This window comes from Choloepus didactylus, chromosome 5 (assembly GCF_015220235.1).
Source record: "Choloepus didactylus isolate mChoDid1 chromosome 5, mChoDid1.pri, whole genome shotgun sequence".
NCBI lineage: Eukaryota > Metazoa > Chordata > Mammalia > Pilosa > Megalonychidae > Choloepus > Choloepus didactylus.
In genome coordinates this window covers 41,227,441-41,247,010 of record NC_051311.1, presented here as the reverse complement: position 1 = coordinate 41,247,010, position 19,570 = coordinate 41,227,441, and the positions used below count along the sequence as shown (strand labels likewise).

The following is a 19,570-nucleotide window of genomic DNA, read 5'->3' as shown; positions in this document are numbered from 1 at the left end:
TTGCAACCCACTTCCACTCCAAAAAGAACAAGTTGGCTATAGCAAACATGCCTTTTATACCCTCCAGGCTCTAATTTCCCCTGCCCCATGGAAGGAAGGAGAAAGCAGTCTACTTTTGATAAGAAAGAGCATTTCAAAACACACACACACACATAAGGTCTGAAGATCAATGTTGCTCTGTAAGCTGATAGTACCAAAAGGTGAAGGAAATAGGATGGTAAGAAGATCTTAAAGAAAATTCATTTCAATAGATTTAGCAGTTTCTATCTCAGAGGTCAATATTGGAGATCAGATCATGCAGACTTTATTCTATTAAAACAAGCAGAGATCGTAATCCAGCACATAAATTATCCACAGAAAATATGCATAAACTAGAGAAAAATTCTTAAAGGCTCTTCATTTACCAAGCTCAAATTGTTTTCAAATAACCCCAGCTAATGTACGGACAGACTTCGTTTTCTCAGACCGATATTTCAGAGTCAGCACTGATGACACAGGATATCCGGAAACCAGGGTTCAAAGATCGATGTCATTCCCCCAGAGAAGATTTGATTCCAGGGCAGGATAACATTATTCTAAAAGTGTCTCTTGTTTTTCTCCTGCAGCTTGATCATTATCCCCCTGTGAGTTACAATCTGCCAAGTTCATCTGACACATTCTTCAATTCACCCAAGTCGCTCTTTCTAGGAAAAGTTATAGGTAAGAATTTCATTCTTTAGGTGTAAATGTATGTTCAATATAAGAACTGCATTAGGTATTGTGAATTTTGGATTTTAAAATTACCAGGTAAATTTCTTTCTTTGGGATCAGTCAAGAATGGCTTCTCGGTACAAGAACAAGTTGTGCCATTCTTCTCAGAGATGCAGAAGAGGGGCCTTATCAAATCATCTTTTGGGTAAATTGCTCATGTAATACATTCTAAAGCTGCCAATTCACCTTTGAAAAGCATTTTGAAGGGTGGTTTGAGCATCTAAATCAAGGATGGTAATGGAATCAACGGTATTTGGAATGTGATAAAAACTAGAGCACAAGTAAAGCCAATTATCTGCCCCCGGCTTCTTTCTGTAAATCTTGTCCTTTAGTTTATTAAAATCTCTACTTGCTACCAATATTTAAATTAACTTTTTCTTTGTCTAAGCATATAAATGTGATTCTGTCTCCCAATCTCACTCTCAAGAAAGCTTCCTGATATTATTCATGAATTAGAAGGCAAATAGGTATTAGAGAATTGTAACAAAACATCTCTCCACAATGTTATTGTGAATCTAGAAGTCATCCTTGCCCTTCTCCTCACTATAGGAGATTAGCACTATCTAGACTAAATGTAAATATGATCATAAAGTATTTTTAAATGTTTATTGTTATGCCAGTGGAAATTTCTTTTACTATGAGATTATGTCTTATGAACTCAAGATGGAAATCTTAAGATAGTAGGTAATGTGCAGACTGGGGAAGAGGGTACTCTGTGTATCCAGTGTGATCAGAATAACATTAACAGTTTTTTTAAAAGGTGCTCTTTTAAAGGCAATGGAGGGAGGATGAGCAGTGGGGAATAGGAGACCCAACCTATAATGAAAATAAATATATAGCACTTACTGCAGGCCAACCTCCACTTTAATATATATTTATATATATATACACACACACACACATACGTATGTGTATATATATGTGTGTGTGTATATATATATATATATATTTTAACTCATTTACTATGCATAACACTTCTATGAGTTAAGTAAGATTATCATCTCCATTTTACAGATGAGAAAACTGAGACATGGAGAGATTAAATAACTTGCCCAAGCTAATAAATGGTAGAAGCAAGACTTGAACCCAGGCATTCAGAAACCTCTTAGCTGCTATACTCTATTCCCTGTGACGGTTAATTCAGGAGAAGATTTGGGCCGCAGATTGTGCTGGGATTAACTCATTGAGGGATAAAGCCTGTATGACAGGCCAGAAAGTGGCCATGAGCAAAAAGTATGCCTGGACTTAGAAACAGGAACACACTAGTCACATTGGTGGGTACAGAATCTAGAAGACAGCAAAGCAAATAGAGTTGTAGCTAAGACCCCAGAGGAAAAGACTACATCCTCAGTAAATAATACAGAAGGTAGTAGCACTCACTCAGTCAGTGGATGGAAATGGGAAAAGAATAAGGACTAAAATTTATTGACTCCCAACTATATTTTAGGCATTGTACTAAACATTTTGCATGTGCAGAATTAATGAAATGTCACAACAAATCATTGAAGAAGGACCTATCATTATTATGCTCGTTTTACAGATGAGGAAACTGAGGCTGAGGGAGGTAAATTTGACAAAGATCACTCAACTAGCCTGTAGTAAAGAAGAGTTTTGAAGCTATGTCTCTCTCTGATGAGAGTCCACAGTCTTAGGTAGACCAGAAGAACTTGCCAATAAGAGTCTAGGTCCACCAGCATCGGGGGATTGAGAACATCTTCTTGACCAAAAGAGGGATGCGAAATGAAATGCAATAAAGCTTCAGTGGCTGAGAGATTTCAAATGGAGTCAAGAGGTCACTCCGGAGGGCATTCTTACACACTATATAGATAACCCTTTTTAAGTTTTAATGTATTGAAATAGCTAGAAGTAAATACCTGAAACTATATACCTTGACTCTTGAAGACGATTGTATAACAATGTAGCTTACAAGGGATGACGGTGTGATTGTGAAAACCTTGTGGATCACACTCCCTTTATCCAGTGTATGGATAGATGAGTAGAAAAATGGGGACAAAAACTAAATGAAAAATAGGGTGGGATGGGGGGGCATGATTTGGGTGTTCTTTGTTACTTTTATTTTTTATTCTCATTCTCATTCTTTCTGGTGTAAGGAAAATGTTCAAAAATAGATTGGGGTAATGAACGCATAACTATTTGATGGTACTGTGAACAGTTGATTGTACACCATGGATGATTGTATGGTATGTGAATGTATCTCAATAAAACTGAATTTAATTTAAAAAAGAAAAGAGTCAAGATCCAGAAGAAGAGTTGAAGAAGTCAAGGTCCAGAAGAAGAGTTTTCAGCTCACAGCTGAAAGTCAAATGAGCCATTAATTGGCAGCAAGAAATGACTCTTTGGTAGAGTAGAGCCTTGACATTCCTAAGTCATGTATCCTGAGATGTTGGTGAGTACCCAAGTACTGCCATATGCGTTCCTACAATTCGGTCAAATGCAACTGAAAATTTTAAGTGCTCATTCGGGGTCATAATAATCCCATCAAAACAAACTCTACAAAATAATACTATTATTCTTAAAGTATTATCAGCTATGAACACACCTGTAACAACAGACTTTATTACTTCATAAAACTCACAAAGTCAAGTTTTGATGGTAATATTTGATAATTGCTAGGTTCCCTCACTCTAAGAACACTTTGTGGTTCATCTGTATTTCAGGTCATGTGATTAAATTCACTCCTCAGTAAAATTATAACATACAATATGGCATGGTCTTTCAAGGTCACGAACAAGTAATGGTAAAGTCAACATCTTCTACAGCTAAGGATATACTGTGTCAAGCCAAAAGAGTAACCTAAACCTCAGATGTGTGTGTCACACCCTGAATTACACACCAAAGGAAAATTTGGGTGTGTAGTAAACTAACCATGAGTGTGGTGGTGAGTTATGTAAAGAACAAATAAATACCTCTAAGGCAGTCCACGATCCTATGATAAAGACGTACATCATGTAGGGGAAAGTAGGTTAAGGCATCTGGTACAGGTCCTCATTGCACTGACTTCTAGCAGAGGTTGACTTTCATCCCCAGTAGCCTGTGAGCTCCCTGCAGACCAAGGTAGTATCTCATAGTTACATTGTATCCTCAAAACATCTAGCTCAGTGCTCAACAAGGAGCAAATGCTTAATAAATACTTGTTGAATTATTTACGGTAAAAGGATAGAGACACAATATGAATATCATTGTAGAATTGTACTGCAGAATGAGAGGGTGTGGATGACTGATAATATAATAAAAAAATTTAGTACAGAGAGAAGATATGTAGCAATAGAGAACTTTAACAATCCTCATATGTCTCACAATCTGATTTTTCTAAAAACAGGGACCTGATAATAGAATGGAAAGAATGTAGACTTTGAAATCAGGCAGAGCTAGTTAGATTTGAATTCAGGCTCTAGCACTCATTAATGTTGAAATCTTTCACCTCGCAGCATCTTGGTTATCTCAGTTGTAAAATGGAGAAAATAAATACCTGTAAGTTGTTAGCTCCATGAGGGTAGTTTCTGTATTTTATTTAAAACTAATCTATTTGCAGCAGCCAGAATAGTGCCTAGCCTACAGAATGCATTCAAAAATATTTGTGGAGTGAATGAACTACTCTTGTAATGTTGACTAATAACATGATACTTCAGAGATCTGATACTCTGAAGATAAAGTTCTAGTAATACAATCAAAGGAGCCACAGTGAGGGCCAGAAGAAACATGTGGGTGCATGGGGAAGCTAATCATTGGCCACCGCTTCAGGCCGATATTCCTTAAATATTTGAACATTTAGTAGAGGCAGGATTGGTGAGGAGTGTTTTAAAATTTCCCTTTGGAAGCAATATATATTTTCAGTGAAAGACAACCAATTTGTGTCTCATCAGTTATATAAATATTCATCTGTGAACACTACTGAACTTGCAACAGCTTTCCCATGTACTCCAGTGAGCTTTTAGTACCTCCTAGAGATTGATGACCCCAAGGTATTGCTTAGCGGGGCATCTCCTAGTCAGAATCAGCTCCCATGAAAGAAGGAAAAGGAGATGGAATAAATAAATGATGTGGTTTCAAGGGAACTCTGATAAGCATGGTTTGAAAAAGGACACAGAAAAAGGACAGAAAAAGGGGTACCTAATCAACAGTAAGTATAATCTCTATCAAGGGAATGGAGGAAATGTATTCTAGAAATAAAAGTGTGCTCGTTGTCAACCAGTAGCAAAATTTTAGAATGGGTTCTTACATAACTTCTGATCCTTAAGAAGGAAATCAGAATCACCAGCAACCAGCAGTTTCACAAAGTAGAAATTTCACCAGAGTTAGTTATGTCCATTTTTTATCTCTTAGTAGCTGAAGGATTCCATAGACTTTATGTATCTGATTTTCAACAAGAGATTGACTAGTCCCTCAAGAAATCTTTAAGTCAAGGAAGAAAAGCATAATTTAAAGCCCGAAGCAGGGTCCTCTGTTTGCGCATTTCTATCAATGCCTTGGATAGAAACATAAACAGAATGTTTATTGTTTGCAGTAAAAGGATAGTTTGGGTTTAATATGCTGAATGATTTAAAAACCACTTCAAAAGTAACTTGACAGGCTAAAAAGACGGTATAAAAATAATGAGATAAAATATAACAGAAAAAAAAAAAAAAAACTACAGCCCTGCACTTTGACAAGAAAGGGAGGAAGGGAGAGGAAGAAACACATGAGTAAAAGATCCTGGTATCGTGAAAAAGGCTTAGAGGTTGGTTTGATGGGCAGTTTGATATGAGCCAACATTAAGTGGTGACTGGTTTTTAAATGACTTCAGTACTGAGCTACATTAATAGCTGAGTCGTATCCACAGTAAGTACAGACAGCCCTCTGCTGGAATATGATGGCCTGCCCTAGGCCCCTCGTTTTGAGATGGATATTTCTGTTCTGAAGAGACCAGATCAACAAAGTACCCATAAAGGAAAAAGCAAAAGACCCGATGATATTTACCCAGGAAAAAAACATGATTTAATAGAAGTGAGAGAATCAACTTTCAATCTTTGGTGGCTGCTGCATGAAGGATGGATTAGACTTAGTCTGGGCTTACTCTATGGGACTGAACTAGAACCGGTGAGTAGAAGATATGAAGAGGAGAATTTTAGTCCTAAGTTAGAACTATTCATAAATGAGTGGCCTATACTTTGAGGTCCTAGACTGTCCATTATTGAGAGTATTCAACAAAGCTAAGTAGAAAAATGTTCTGTACATTGAGGAGATAATGTCTAAATATCCTTGAAACTTGAAGATGTATGATGTGAGTAATTTTCTTTTTAAACAGTGAGCGAGATGCAATGTTAAAGTAGAAAAGGTTTTCTTGATTCATTTGAGAACTGAGGATAATTGTGTTCAGGGTTCTTTGATCTCATACATTGTAGTGGGTGTATAATAGATATGAATTTAGAAGAATGTCAGTATATTTTGCTCATCACATCATTGTACATTCAGTGTTATTAAACAGAAAGCCTCTGTTCTCAGGATGGCAGTGATCATTTAAATTTTAATTTTAGAAAGTTAATTCTGATCCTTCTTTTGATTAATTTTATTCAAATGAACTATTTGTGCCATTGTTGAAAATCATAGTAATAAAAAATAATAATGAAGTAGATGTTTATGTGATTAAAAAGCAATAATTCCTCTATATAAATTTGAGAAGGTATGCTTGGAAAGAAGTTAAATACTACTGCAGAGGAATTGTTGCTTTACTGATTATTGCTTTTTATCAACCTGCCTTCTCAGTGACAATGTCTTGCAGTAGTAGAATTAAAGGTGAATGTCAATGTATGTGAATTTAATATAGTTTTCAAGTCATATTGGGCCCAGATACTGGCATTTGATAAAAACTCTGATAGAAGATGTACCAGTAGCCAATTTGTGGCTTAAAATAATCATTTATTATTTCTCACAATTGTGCATCTTGTGGTGTCAGCCAGGGTATAAGGATCACTGGCCTCCCTCACGTGGTCTTGATAAGCACTGTCTGTCCAAAGAGTTCAGCTGGGGCCATCTGCAGGGACCTCAGTTCTCCTCCACAGGCTCACATCACGGTTGTCTGGGCTTCTTCCGAGCATGGCTGGATTCCAAGAAGGGGAATTCCAAAAAGCAAAGGTGGAAGTTGGAGATCTCTTAAGGTCCAGCATCAGAAGTTACACAGCATGTCTATTGTCACTTGCTATTGGTCAAAATCTTCCCAGATTCCAGGGAAGGAGAAATACTCTATCTCTTGATAGTGTCGCAGCCAGATCACATTACAAAAGAACATGTAGGATGGGAAGTATTGTTGTGACCATCTTTGGACACACAATTACTATCAGGGAAACTTGGAAACCCATAAGTTTCAAAATGGTTAAAGCTAGAGTGTGAAGAGGCAAGTGATAAAAAGTAATGCAGCCACAGTAAGAAAGGTCCAGATTTAAAAGGGCTTTATAAGTAGGACCAAATGTCCCGATTTTTCCAGGACATTCTCAATTTCCTCCTGCCAGGACAGAAAAAATTATTAACAATGCCACTTTCACTCAAAAATTGACCTAGTTTGGATTTGATAAATTATATGATCATCTACCTCATTTTGGATTCTGTCAGAAGCAGCCTTGGAGATAAGGATTTGAATACAAAAAAATTTATTTGGGAGCTGATCCCAGGAAACATTAGCAGCAGAGTAGAATGAGATAGGGAAAGGAATGGAACATTATCAAGCATTCACCATGGCGGGCAACTGCAGCGCAGTGCCACTAGGAGGCGCTATAGAACATGCCTTAGGGGCTCTCCAGTGAGGCAGGAGGAAGCTTTTTAGGGCAATTTCTCCACCTCCTCCCCATCCATCATTGGTGAGAACTGCTTCCGGGGTATTAACTCCGGAGCACTTTTGGCTTGCAGTGAGTTTGCCCAACATGCTCGTGAGGACAGAAGAAAGTGCAGAATATAGGTGATCACAGTCAGCAGCCTTTGGAGTCGGAGGTGAATGCAGAGGGCTGTGGCAGGGCAGCTGCAGCAGCTGCCACATGGTGGGATTGTTGATAAGTTGTGCTAAGGTTTTAATATTATCCTGGGGGCAAAAGGGAGTCAAAGAAGGGTTTGTTTGTTTGTTTGTTTGTTCATTTGTTTTTTATCAAGGGAATAAACTGATCAAATTGACACTTAAAGGTGACACCACCTGCAGAGTGGAAGATGCTTCTCAGGGAGGGAGCTGATCATGCAAGGAGACCAACCTGGAGGTTGCTGTGGTGGTAACAGAGTTGTACATTAAAACAACTTAGGTATGCAGAGAAAATGCAATTTAATTAATTGTCTGTAATGTGTTGCTATTTCTTCTTCTTACTCTTCAGCCCATTCTTAATGAAGTTGGGTTATTCCATGTTGGTACAGAAACCCCTGCATAGCAGTCTCCTCCCAGAAACCCACATGGGGAAGCAAAGGAAGAGCTCCCTGTTCTCATCCTCTCCATCACCCTTTATAAACACACTTCCTGCTCTCTAGGCCAAGGTTTAGCTCTCCTTTCTCCCTCTGTGTCTCTTCTCTTTTTCACAGTCCTTTTAGGATTAAAAAAAAAAAAAAAATCCAAAGAAATAGCTTTGCTTTTACTTTCTGTATCAGCTCACTGTTGACCAAAACAAAGCTGTGTAACAAACACCTCCAAAACTCAGTGGCTTTAAACAGTAATCATTTATTCTCACTAATCTGTGAGTCAGCTAAATAAAGGTCAAATGATCTCAGCTGAGCTCAGCTGGGGTGACGGACTTTCATCTTCCTCCTGGAACCAGAAAACTAACATAGGCATATTCCTCCCAAGGCAGAGATGCAAGAAAGCAAGTTCGCTCATGGCAGCAGTTTCAAACCTTTGGTTTTGTCACATCTGCTAACATCCACATCCATCAAAGCAAATATTGTAGCCAAACCAGATTCAAGGGGCAAGGAAATAGACTGCTTCCTCAGTGGGAGGAACAGCAAAGTCACAGCAAAAAGCTCAAAGGTATAAGGAGAGGTGAAGAACTGGGGCCATTATTGCAATCTAACACACTTCCCTTTCATCAGTGTCTCCTACAATCATGTAAGAAGCCTTTTGCTTTCTGTTATCTGCTGGCTATTGACCAAAAGCAAAGCTGTGGTAGCAGAGAAGGGAGATACTGTGTCTATATCACAGAATAACTCTATAACCTCCAAGCTTCTCCCATGATGTGATCCAAGGGAGGAGTAAATGAATTTGAAGATATCATTTATTCTCTCAAAAATATGTTGAGTGCCAAAGGTGGCAGGTGGCAGAGACAAAGCAATGAATAAAACACAAAAAGCCCTTAAAGCAAATGTTTTAAAGGGGATAGACAAAGAATGAGCAAAAAGTTGTATAATATAATGCTAGGTAGCAGTAAGTGCTATGAAAAAGTTACCTCTCTGACAAGGTAACAGTTAAGCGGAGGCCTAAATCAACTGAGGGAGGAAATATGTATGGACATGTGGAGGAAACACAATCTAGGAAGTGAGAAAGGCAAATGCAAAAGCTGTGAGGTGGATAAATAATTGGCTTGTTCACAGAACAGCAAGAGAGCCAGGGAAGCTAGAACACAGTGACCAAGAGACAGAGGGGTGGGAGACAAATGAAGTTAGACGGTTAGCCAGAGCCAGGCTGTACAGAGCCTTGTTAACCAATTTGGATTTTATTGTAAGTGAGATGGAAAGCAGCAGAAGGCTTTGTGCAAATAAGTGACATGATCCAATTTATAGATTCGAAAGGTTATTCCAGCTACTGTATGCTGGATTGACTATCGTGCAGTGGAGAGATGTGGGGGCAGAATGGAGACAAGACTAGTTAAAATGCAGCTGTAGAATCCACGTGAGAGTTGGTGGTGCTTGTGCCAAGTGATAGCAGTGGTGGCGAAGGAGAAGCATTTGGAATAGGAATGTATGTTGAAGTTAGAGCCCAAAGAATTTGGTGATAGACTGGATGTGTGGATGAAAGAAAGAGATGTCAAGGATGGTTCCCTAAGCTTTTGTCCTGAGTAGCTGGGTAAATGATGGAGTCATGAATTGAAATGGGGGATATGGGGAGAGAAGTGGCTTTGGAGCTGGGGAATCAAAAACAAGGATTCAGGTCTGGATGATTAAAAGACAACTCCACTGAATCCTAGACCTGCGGTGCATATCAGAAACTGAACATGACCTGGAACAAATCCTACCTTCTCCCATCTCTATCCTCCATTCCCTCCCCAGGCAGATGGATTTACTTGGGTTGACTAGGACATGGATCGTTACTCAGAAAGGCAGAAGAGAAAAGTGTATTAATAATTTTCATAGTATCACCCCATTAAAAAGTAATACAAGTGGTATTTATATACTGTGGACTACTACTCAACAATGAACAGGAATAAACTCAATATGTACAACTTGGGTGACTCTTCAGGGAATTATGCTGAGGGAAAAAAAGGTTATATACCTTATGATTGTACCTTATGATTTCATTTATAGAACATTTTAGAAATGACAAACTTTTAGAAATGGAGGGCAGATTAGTGTTTTCCAGGGGTTGGTGGCAGGGATGGGGGGAGGGGGGGAAGAAGAAGGAAATACAAGGAGATGGGTATGGTTATAAAAAATTAGAACTGTTCCTTGCCTTGACTATGATGGTGGAAACACAAACCAACAGTGATAAAATTGCAAAGAACTAAATAAACGCACAAACCTTTGGGGGAACCTGGGCAACATATAGAGGGATCACTCTATAGTGTTTCTTACCACTGCATGTGATTCAAAATTACCTCAATAAAATTTTCAATTTAAAAAAAGTAATATGAGTAAAAGAAGATTTAGCCCTCTCTGCTCAACGGAGTCATTTATGCTGACACTTAGCGAAGTCTGCTAGGGGCTGGTGCCTTAGATACTGGCGGGTGTGTCGTAGAAAAGGAAGAACATGATTTTATTAAGCTAACATGCCTGACCTTGTTCACTCTTTACTTTCCTGTCTTAGCCACTAGAGATTAGGCAATATACAGAAATTAAACATTTATTTAATTGCAGCTTAGAATTCCATAATTCTTTTAGAATAATTATTAAAGAAAATGATTAATACGCTGCATTTTTGAAAATGGAGTTAGAGAAAATGTGGTGGATTGAACTTGCTGCTACTGCTTTCAGGGTGAATCCCGGGTAGCTGCTTGTCTCCTTGTGATTTATGTCTATCTCCTGAAGGTAGAATGCAGCAAAACTGGTAACCGAACAAATGGCAAATAGTTAATTGAAATTTCTGGTTAGTTGCATTTGGGTTTTATTATAATGATAAAAGAAGTAGTAAGACACTAATGAGAAAGCTATTTAGGTGATAGGAGAGAAGTCATATTAAAACTGAAGAAAAGCAACAATATCTAGATTTTCATGTCCTGAAGAATAAACAAAATATAATCTGAATGTTGCAAAACTTCTCAAGGCTGAAGGAAATCTCTTTAGAAAGAATTTGTCCACTGAGTTATAGATTCTTGAAAGGTTGGCTTCTCACTCTTTTAAAATTGTACTAACTTTTATTCTTAGAAATTTACTGTTTTTTTTTTTTTTCTTATTTTTGCCTTCATTAGAATCGTAGGAGCCTTAAGAAATAATTTATTTAAATTTTGTTGTATTATAGCTGAGGAAAATGAGGCCCATGAAGGTTAAGTGGCTGGGCCAAGTTCCCACAGCAGGTTAGTTCAACATCCTTTCCAACATAACACAATATGAATATCATAGTAATCTCTGCTTGTCACCCAAGTATGTCTTTAAGAAGTACAATTAATAATTACCCACTCTCAATATCTATATAAAATAGCTGCAAAAGCCAATCTTTTAATACAGTTTAGTCAAGCAAAGGAAAAAAATTTGGGGGAGGGGGATTTAAGAGCACAGACTCTAGTATCAGATCACCTGGGATTCCAGCTCTGCTAAAGGAGCAGGTGTCTTGCATATCTGCAAAATGTGGAGAAGTACCAATATCATAAGAAGATGTTGTGAAGATTAAAAATGGTATCATGATTGGAAGTACCCGTTGCATAGTAAGTGCTCAATATATGTGAGGCAGTATTATTATACCTAACCTTTGACTTTCAGTTTATAAAAATAAAGGAAGGGCTGACACCAATACTAAGTCACACAAAAAAACAAAAAACAAAGTAAACAATGAAAACCTCAGGAATCTTTCAAGTGATAACAAATGGGCACCAAAATCTCTGTTTTTCAAATTTTAATAATTTTTCATTAACAAAAACAAACCAAAAAAAGCATTTATCATTAAAATGTAACTAGAGAACCAAAGTTCTGTTTTCATGACATTTTTAGTACTTGGGTAAACAAGGTTGTCAAAAGCAGGGAACCTTATTCTGTTCCTTATTCTGATCTTCACTTCCCCTGTCTTTGACACATGGCATGTGTTTGTCTATTCAATTGTTTCTGAATAAACAAAAATTTTGAAAGTCAGAATTCCTCTTGTTATGGCATTCCAAAGAATTCTGGACTACATCGAAAAAATTTTAACTTCTTATACACATTATTATTATTTAACCCCCTGTGGTAGGTTGAATTATGTACACTGACAAAAGACAAATTTTTGTTCTTAATCCCGCATCCCTGTAAGTGTGAACCCAATGTAAACAGGACCTTCTGACATTGTTTACTTAAGGTATGACCCAACTGAATCAGGGTGGGTTTAATCCATGTTACTGAAGTCCTTGATAAGCAGAAGAAATTCATACACAGTCAATCAGAAGATTCCAGAAGAAGCCAGAAGTCAGTGGAAACAGGAAGAGCAGACATAGGAGAGAGAGATCGACATGTGATGGGGGGCAGAGATCCAAGCAAGGAACCCCAAGAACTGCAGCAAGCCAGTGCCAGAACTCCACAGCCTTCGGGGAGAAATCATGGCCTTGCTGATGATTTGATATTGGATTTCTAGCCTTCTAAACTGTGAGCAAATAAATTCCTATTATTAAAATCAAGCCATTGTGTAGTGTTTGTCATAGCAGCCCTGGCAAACTAAAACACCCCCATCACATACATTTGATGATACATTATATTTGCATGACATTTGCAGTTTAAAAGGTCCTGTCCATTTTCATGCATAATATCCGTGCAGCTACGAGGAGAGACGTTATTGCTCAGCAAAGTAAAGTTACAGGTCTAACCCAGGTTACCCAGGTAGAAGCCGATCTCCTGGTCTCCGTACAACATCTCACTGCCTCCTGCAGCACAGATTAGCTGCCACTCAGCAACCCCACATCTTGGAATCCAGGGAAGGAGAACATGACATGGTTTGGGGACAGGGAGTCTGGGCTATGGAGACCCTTCACCTAATCTTGTTAATGGCCCAACATTTAAACCTTGTAGACCTTGAAGGTTAATACACTGGAATGAAAAGATATCAGGTCACCTTTATTTGAACACTCTGAAGGATAAAATAGAAAAGCAAAATGAAAGGGTGGACAGAAAGAAGCAGATTTAGGCTAAGTTAGTGTTTGGGAAGTTCCCCTCACAGCCTTATGGACATTTGGGGGAAGGACGAACTCATCGCAGATTTATCTATAACAGTCTGAAGGAAGAATAGAGCAGCCATAGAAAAATAAATGTTTGCCTGGAAGAGTTATTCATCTCTTAAAAATCCATGGAGTGTAAATAATCCTGCTATAAAAAACAGCATTAAATGTTTACAACATATATTTCACTTGAGTGCTATGTTTTCTGGCAGCAAGCATGGCTAGATTTTGAATATGACATTTCCATGCTCTGGAAATAAGATAGACTCTGTGATCTAAGTTTTTTCCCTCTGCATTCAAATATAGCTAATAAAAGCAATAAAGTGGGCATATATAAGGAAATTAATCTTCTAAAAGAAACTTTAAATAATTTTTAATTCACAATTCATAATACCTCACCTGGATAAATTCATGCTCAAACTATTATTCCATCATTATTGTCCATGAGGAATTAACATTCAAAATATGAACTCAGAGAATAAAATTATCATAAATATAATCAGAAATGAACATTATTCCATATTCTTTTGCCACTAACATCAACTTCATTTAACAGACTGTCCTTTAGTCTCACCTGGAAAAAGTAGTAAGTAAAATGTAGGTTGAATGCTTCCTAAGAGCAAGGCATTTTACTGACACCTTATATTATTTCTAATATTCACCTTGCAAGTAACAACCTGTTTAAATACCCAATGACAAATGAGGAAAGAGGCTCGGAGAGTTTTAAGTGACTTGCACAAAGTCATACAGTTAGTAAGCAATAGAGCCAGATTCCAGGGCAGTTCTTTCTAAGCATGTTTGTTTATTGTCTTCATTAGTTTTGAGAAAGAGAAAAGACCCTTGGAGTTAGACATATTGCCTTGATTTGACACTTCAAAAAGGGGATCGTCCAAGAAGATGGCAGCATAGAAAGGAGTGGAAGTTAGTTAGTCCCCCTGGAACAATTAATAAACAACCAAGAACAACTAGTAAATAATCTGGAATAACTGCTCGGGGACAACCGTGAGTGTCCACACATCATACAACAAACTGGATTGGAAGGAATGCCTGAGGTCACAGCATAAAATCTGTAAGTAAAAACTGTGGACCCAAGCCAGGAGCCCCCTCCCCCCAACAGCAGCCCAAACTGCAAAACCTCACTGTAACAGAGAGCAGCACTCTCTGAACAAGTGAATATACCTCAGTCCAGCTCCACCTGGTGTTTTAATTAACAAACGTGGACTGCTCAATGCAAACCACAAGTCCCCAACAAGCAGACAGAGGCAAACATAAGGTAGAAATCAAAAGTTCAAAAAAGAGAACTGGCAGAATCTATGGAATGAAAGGCACAATACAAGAGATGAAAGACACAATGGAGACATACAACAGAAGATCTCAAGAGGCAGAAGAAAACACTCAGGAACTAGAGAACAGGACACCTGAAATCCTACACACACAAGAACAGATAGGGAAAAGAATGGAAAAATATGAGCAACATCTCAGGGAACTGAATGACAACCAAATGCCTGGATGCACATGTCAAGGATGCCCCAGAAGGAGAAAAGAAGGGAAAAGGGGCAGAAACAGTATTAGAGGAAATAATCAATGAAAATTTCCCATCTATTATGAAAGACATAAAATTACAGATCCAAGAAGCGCAGCATCCCCCAAACAGAATAGATCAGAATAGGCCTATGCCAAGACACTTAATAATCAGATTATCAAACGTCAAAGACAAAGAGAGAATCCTGAAAGCAGCAAGAGAAAAGCGATCCATCACATACAAAGGAAGCTTGATAAGACTATGTGTGGATTTCTCAGTAGAAACCATGGAGGCAAGAAGGAAGTGGGATGATATATTTAAGATACTGAAAGAGAAAAATTTCCAACCAAGAATCCTATATCTGGCAAAACTGTCCTTCAAATAGGAGGGAGAGTTTAAAATATTCTGTGACAGACAATGACAGAGTTTGTGAACAAGATACGGTGCTACAGGAAATACTAAAGGGAGCACTACAGACAGACAGGAAAAGACAGGAGTGAGGTTTGGAACACAGTTTTGGGTGATGGTAGCACAGCAATGTAAGTACACTGAACAAAGATTACTGTGAGTATGGTTGAAAGAGGAAGGTTACGAGCATGTGGGACACCAGAAGGAAAAAGGAAAGATAAAGACTGGGACTGTGTGACTCAGGGAAACCTAGAGTGCTCAACAATTGTGATAAAATGTACAAATATGTTTTCACATGAGGGAGAACAAATGAATGTCAACCTTGCAAGGTGTTAAAAATGGGGTGGTATTGGGGAAAAAATACAATCAGTGCAACTTAGAGACTATAATTAACAGAAACATTGTATTATGCTTCCTTTAATGTAACTAAGGCAATATACCAAAGCTAAATGCTTATAAGAGGGGGACATAAGGGAGGGGTATGGGATTTTTGGCATTGGTGATGCTGTCTCTTTGTTCTGCTTTAGTTTAATGCTATCTTTCCTTTTTTTTGCTTCCTAGCTGTCATGTTGTTGTTTTTTTTTTTCTCTTTCTTTTTTCTTTTTCTTTTGTCTCTCTACCTTCTTTGACTCTTCCTCCTTCTTTGTGGAAGAAATGGCGATGTCCTTATATAGATAGTGGTGATGATGGTGAATACATAAATATGTAACTATACAGGGAACCATTGATTATTTACTTAGGACGGGAAGTATGGTGAGTGAACCAAACCGTCTTAAAAAAAAAAAACGGGTTGATGAAGAAACCTTGAGGGCACTACATTGAGTGAAATAAGTCAGACACATAAGGTCAAATATTGCAGGTTCTCACCGATATGAACTAATTATAATATGTAAACACATAGACCTGAAATAGAAGTTACCAGGATATAGAACGAGGCTAAAGAATGGGGAGTGGTTGCTTATTATGAGCAGTATGTTCAACTAGGATGAACCTAAGTGTTTGGAAATGGACAGAGGTGATGGTAGCATGTTACTGTGAGAATAAGTAACAGTACTGAATGATGTGTGAATGTGGTGGAAAGGAGAAGCTTGAAGTCACATATGTCACCAGAAGGAAAGTTGGAGGTTAAAAGATGGGAATGTATAAAACAGTGAATCCTGTGGTGGGCAATGTCCGTGATTAACTGTACAAATATTAGAAATCCCTTTCATGAACTAGAACAAATATATGACACTATAACTAGAAGTTAATAATAGAGGGGCATATAGGGAAAAAATAAGCCTTTTGCAAACTATATACTACAGTTAATAGTATTTTAACATTCTTTCATCAATAGCAACAAATGTACTACACCAATACTATGAGTCAATAATGGAGGGGGGTGGTTAGGGGTATGGGAGGATTTGAGTTTCCTTTTTTTGTATTTATTTCTTTTCTGGAGTAATGAAAATGTTCTAAAAATTGGAAAAAAAATTAATTGTGATGGATGCACAGCTGTATGATGGTACTGGGGGCAATTGATTATACACTTTGGATCTTTGGATAATTGTATGGTATGTGAACAATCTCAGTTTAAAAAGGTGGGGGAGATCATCCAGCTGCTATACTTCACTTCCAGTTTACTGGAAATACATGGTATATAGAGGAGCAAGTTAACACCATGAGGATACATTTAGGCAAATCTAGAATGTGGGACACTCTGTTACAGCCTCCACTCTTGAAAACAGTGCAATGCCATGGAGAGAATTGAAATGTAGCAGGCTCTACATTGTTAAAAAAGCACAGATACAGAAACAACCAAGTAATACAATGTATGAAGTTAATTGGACATTGGATAAGTTTTATAGTTACAAAAGATATTTTAGGAAAATTGGATAAATTTAAATATAGAATGGATATTAGGTGATGTCATGAAATTAGTTTTACTTTCTTTAGCTTTTCTTAGGTATGATAACAGTATCGTGGTCATTAGAAGAGTGTCCCTGTTCTTAGGAGATGCTGCTGAAGTACGTAGGCATGAAGTATCAGGATGCTTGCAATTCATTTACACATGATTCATTTTTTAAAAAGTGTGTATGTATGTGATGTGTGTGTGTGCAAGTGTGGAGAGAAAGAGAGAGTATAGATGTGGCAAAATATTAAGCATTGAATCTAGGTGATGGGAATTTAGATGTTCATTATAGTGTTCTTTCAACTTTTCTGTATTAAAACTTTTTTAAAATAAAAAGTTGGGAAAAGTTAAAAAAAGAAAAGGGAGGGTGCGGATCATGCCATCTCTGATAATCCTCAACTCTCCTATCCCTTTCCCTCCATCTCCCTCCACTGATCCAAAAGTGTCCTCATCAGCTTTGAACCAGTCAGAGGTCTCCAAGCTGTCTGGAACTCTTGGAGTGACAGCCAGGGTTACCCACAGACAGAAAGAGACAGGGAGGAAAGAAAAGTCAATAATGATAGGATCAACACAAATCATATGCATACAAGAATTTTTGAGGACCTAATTATTATTTTTTAAAACATTGTTTTTATAGATTTTTCCTACCATTATTCATATGGACAAACTCTAAAATATGTTAAATCTCTTAGTTCTTTCTTTAATATTAAAGCCATTTAATTAAAATTAATTGATATTAAGTTAATGGTAATATAAAGTACAAATGGACTCATGTTGGTAATTTAAAACAAATTGGCCTAGCCTTGCAAATGACTTACTATCATGTGGCTTGGTAGCTTGAAGTTTTGACTTCACAGTCTTATTGTTCTGAGAGGGAAAATTAAATCAAGATGCTGAGTTCGAACAACCATTATAGGAAAAAGGTAGTAGTCAATAAAGAAAAACAGTGATTGCAACTTTGCTCATAGTTGTGTGACCCTCACAGCATTGGACTAGTTAATATTGATGAGCTGGATGCCACCAATTCAGTAATTATTTTCTTTAATGTTTTTCCTCTCTTTGTCCTCTTTTACCTGTCTCACATTTATATCCAGCTTAGTCCCAAAGAAACTGTTTTTAACCACTATGTATATATGCATTTTAAGATAATGTAATAGTATTAAATTAAATTCAGAAGGATAAATTACACTATCACTTAATTTAGTTTTACATATTGTATGAGTCTCTTCAGATTATATATTTTTTTAATAGTTCTTACCTTTTTTAAAAAAAATTGTTGCTGTCATTTCCCCTTCTTCCTTTCCAGTTCATCTGAGGTATCTGCAAAGCCTTTCTACAGGACTAAGAAATATAAGAGCACTTCTGAGGTTTAGAAAAGTGACTCGTAAGCCACAATTCAATTAAATTCAGCAAATAGTTCTTAAAAAACCACTATGTGCTCAAGGTTGTTATAGGGGCCTGTTTTTAAGCTTGCTGTCCATTTTATTTTGACTTTTTGTTAAGAACAGTTTAAAATATCTTCTCCTTCATCAAAGGAAAGGGGGAAAAAACAACTTCTTACTTTGAATTTTGAGTACACAAAAGAAGAGCACTGGATTGGGAAAAGTTTGCAGTGACAGGGTCCCTCTCTAGCCTTGTTTCCCCTGGATCACACCAATCTTCTGCAGGTGCAAGATTGTTTTTCTCAACAGGTGCCCAAATGGGGCCCCATCAGCTCAGCACTTAGAAAAAATCCCATTGTCCCCAAGCTCATAGAAGGTCATGGTGCCCCCACACACAGACTTGCTTGAAGAGCCGTCGTCCTGAAAGGATTTGGGGAGAGAGGCTCTTCAGTGAAAAGAGCTGGCTAAGAGGACTGAAGAGTCAGCAGAAGGCAGGTGGATGCTGACCCCAAACTGTGTTTTCAGGAGCAGAACGTGTCTGTTCTCTGCATGAGAGAAGTAACTGGAATGACAATACTGCATGTCAGTGTGACCGTTGAGAGTTTTTCAAACAGATTCCTACTCCCAAATTGAAGTAGCAGGGAGACTTTGAAGCAGTCCTCAACTAGGGTACAGCCAAGATGCCAATTTATGGTTGCTTTCACCCAGTCTCATTCCTCCTAACTCATACAACCTCATACATGTTAGACTCCTCCATCCCACTAATTTCTTTTCCCTGTGTCCAAGTGGCAAAACAACAAATTAAGTACACAACGTGGAGATGTACTGTCTTCATTTCCTGGGGCTTCCCCAGCATAGTGCCACAAACCGGGTGGTTTAAAACCAGAGAGATTTATTCTCTCACAGTTCTGGAGGCTGCAAGTCTGAAATGAGGGTGTTGGCAAGGCCGTGCTTCCTCTTAAACCAGTGGAGGAGAATCTGTTCCACGCCCCTGTCCTGCTTCTGGTGATGGCTTGTCTGCAATCCAGAGCATTCTCCACCTCAGCTATCACATGATGTTCTCCTCTCTTCCCTGTGGCTGTGTCCAATCTCCCCTCCTGATAAGACA

At 37.9% G+C, this 19,570-nt stretch overlaps 1 protein-coding gene across 1 annotated transcript in view; it reads left to right on the top strand.

Annotated features, from left to right (window-relative positions):
* CNTNAP2 (contactin associated protein 2) overlaps nucleotides 1-19,570 on the top strand; it is a 2,391,149-nt gene that overhangs the window by 2,246,590 nt on the left and 124,989 nt on the right. The window contains exon 21 of the mRNA XM_037835931.1: nucleotides 606-699. Coding sequence (XP_037691859.1) covers nucleotides 606-699 — 94 coding nt within the window. The remainder of the gene's footprint in view (nucleotides 1-605; nucleotides 700-19,570) is intronic.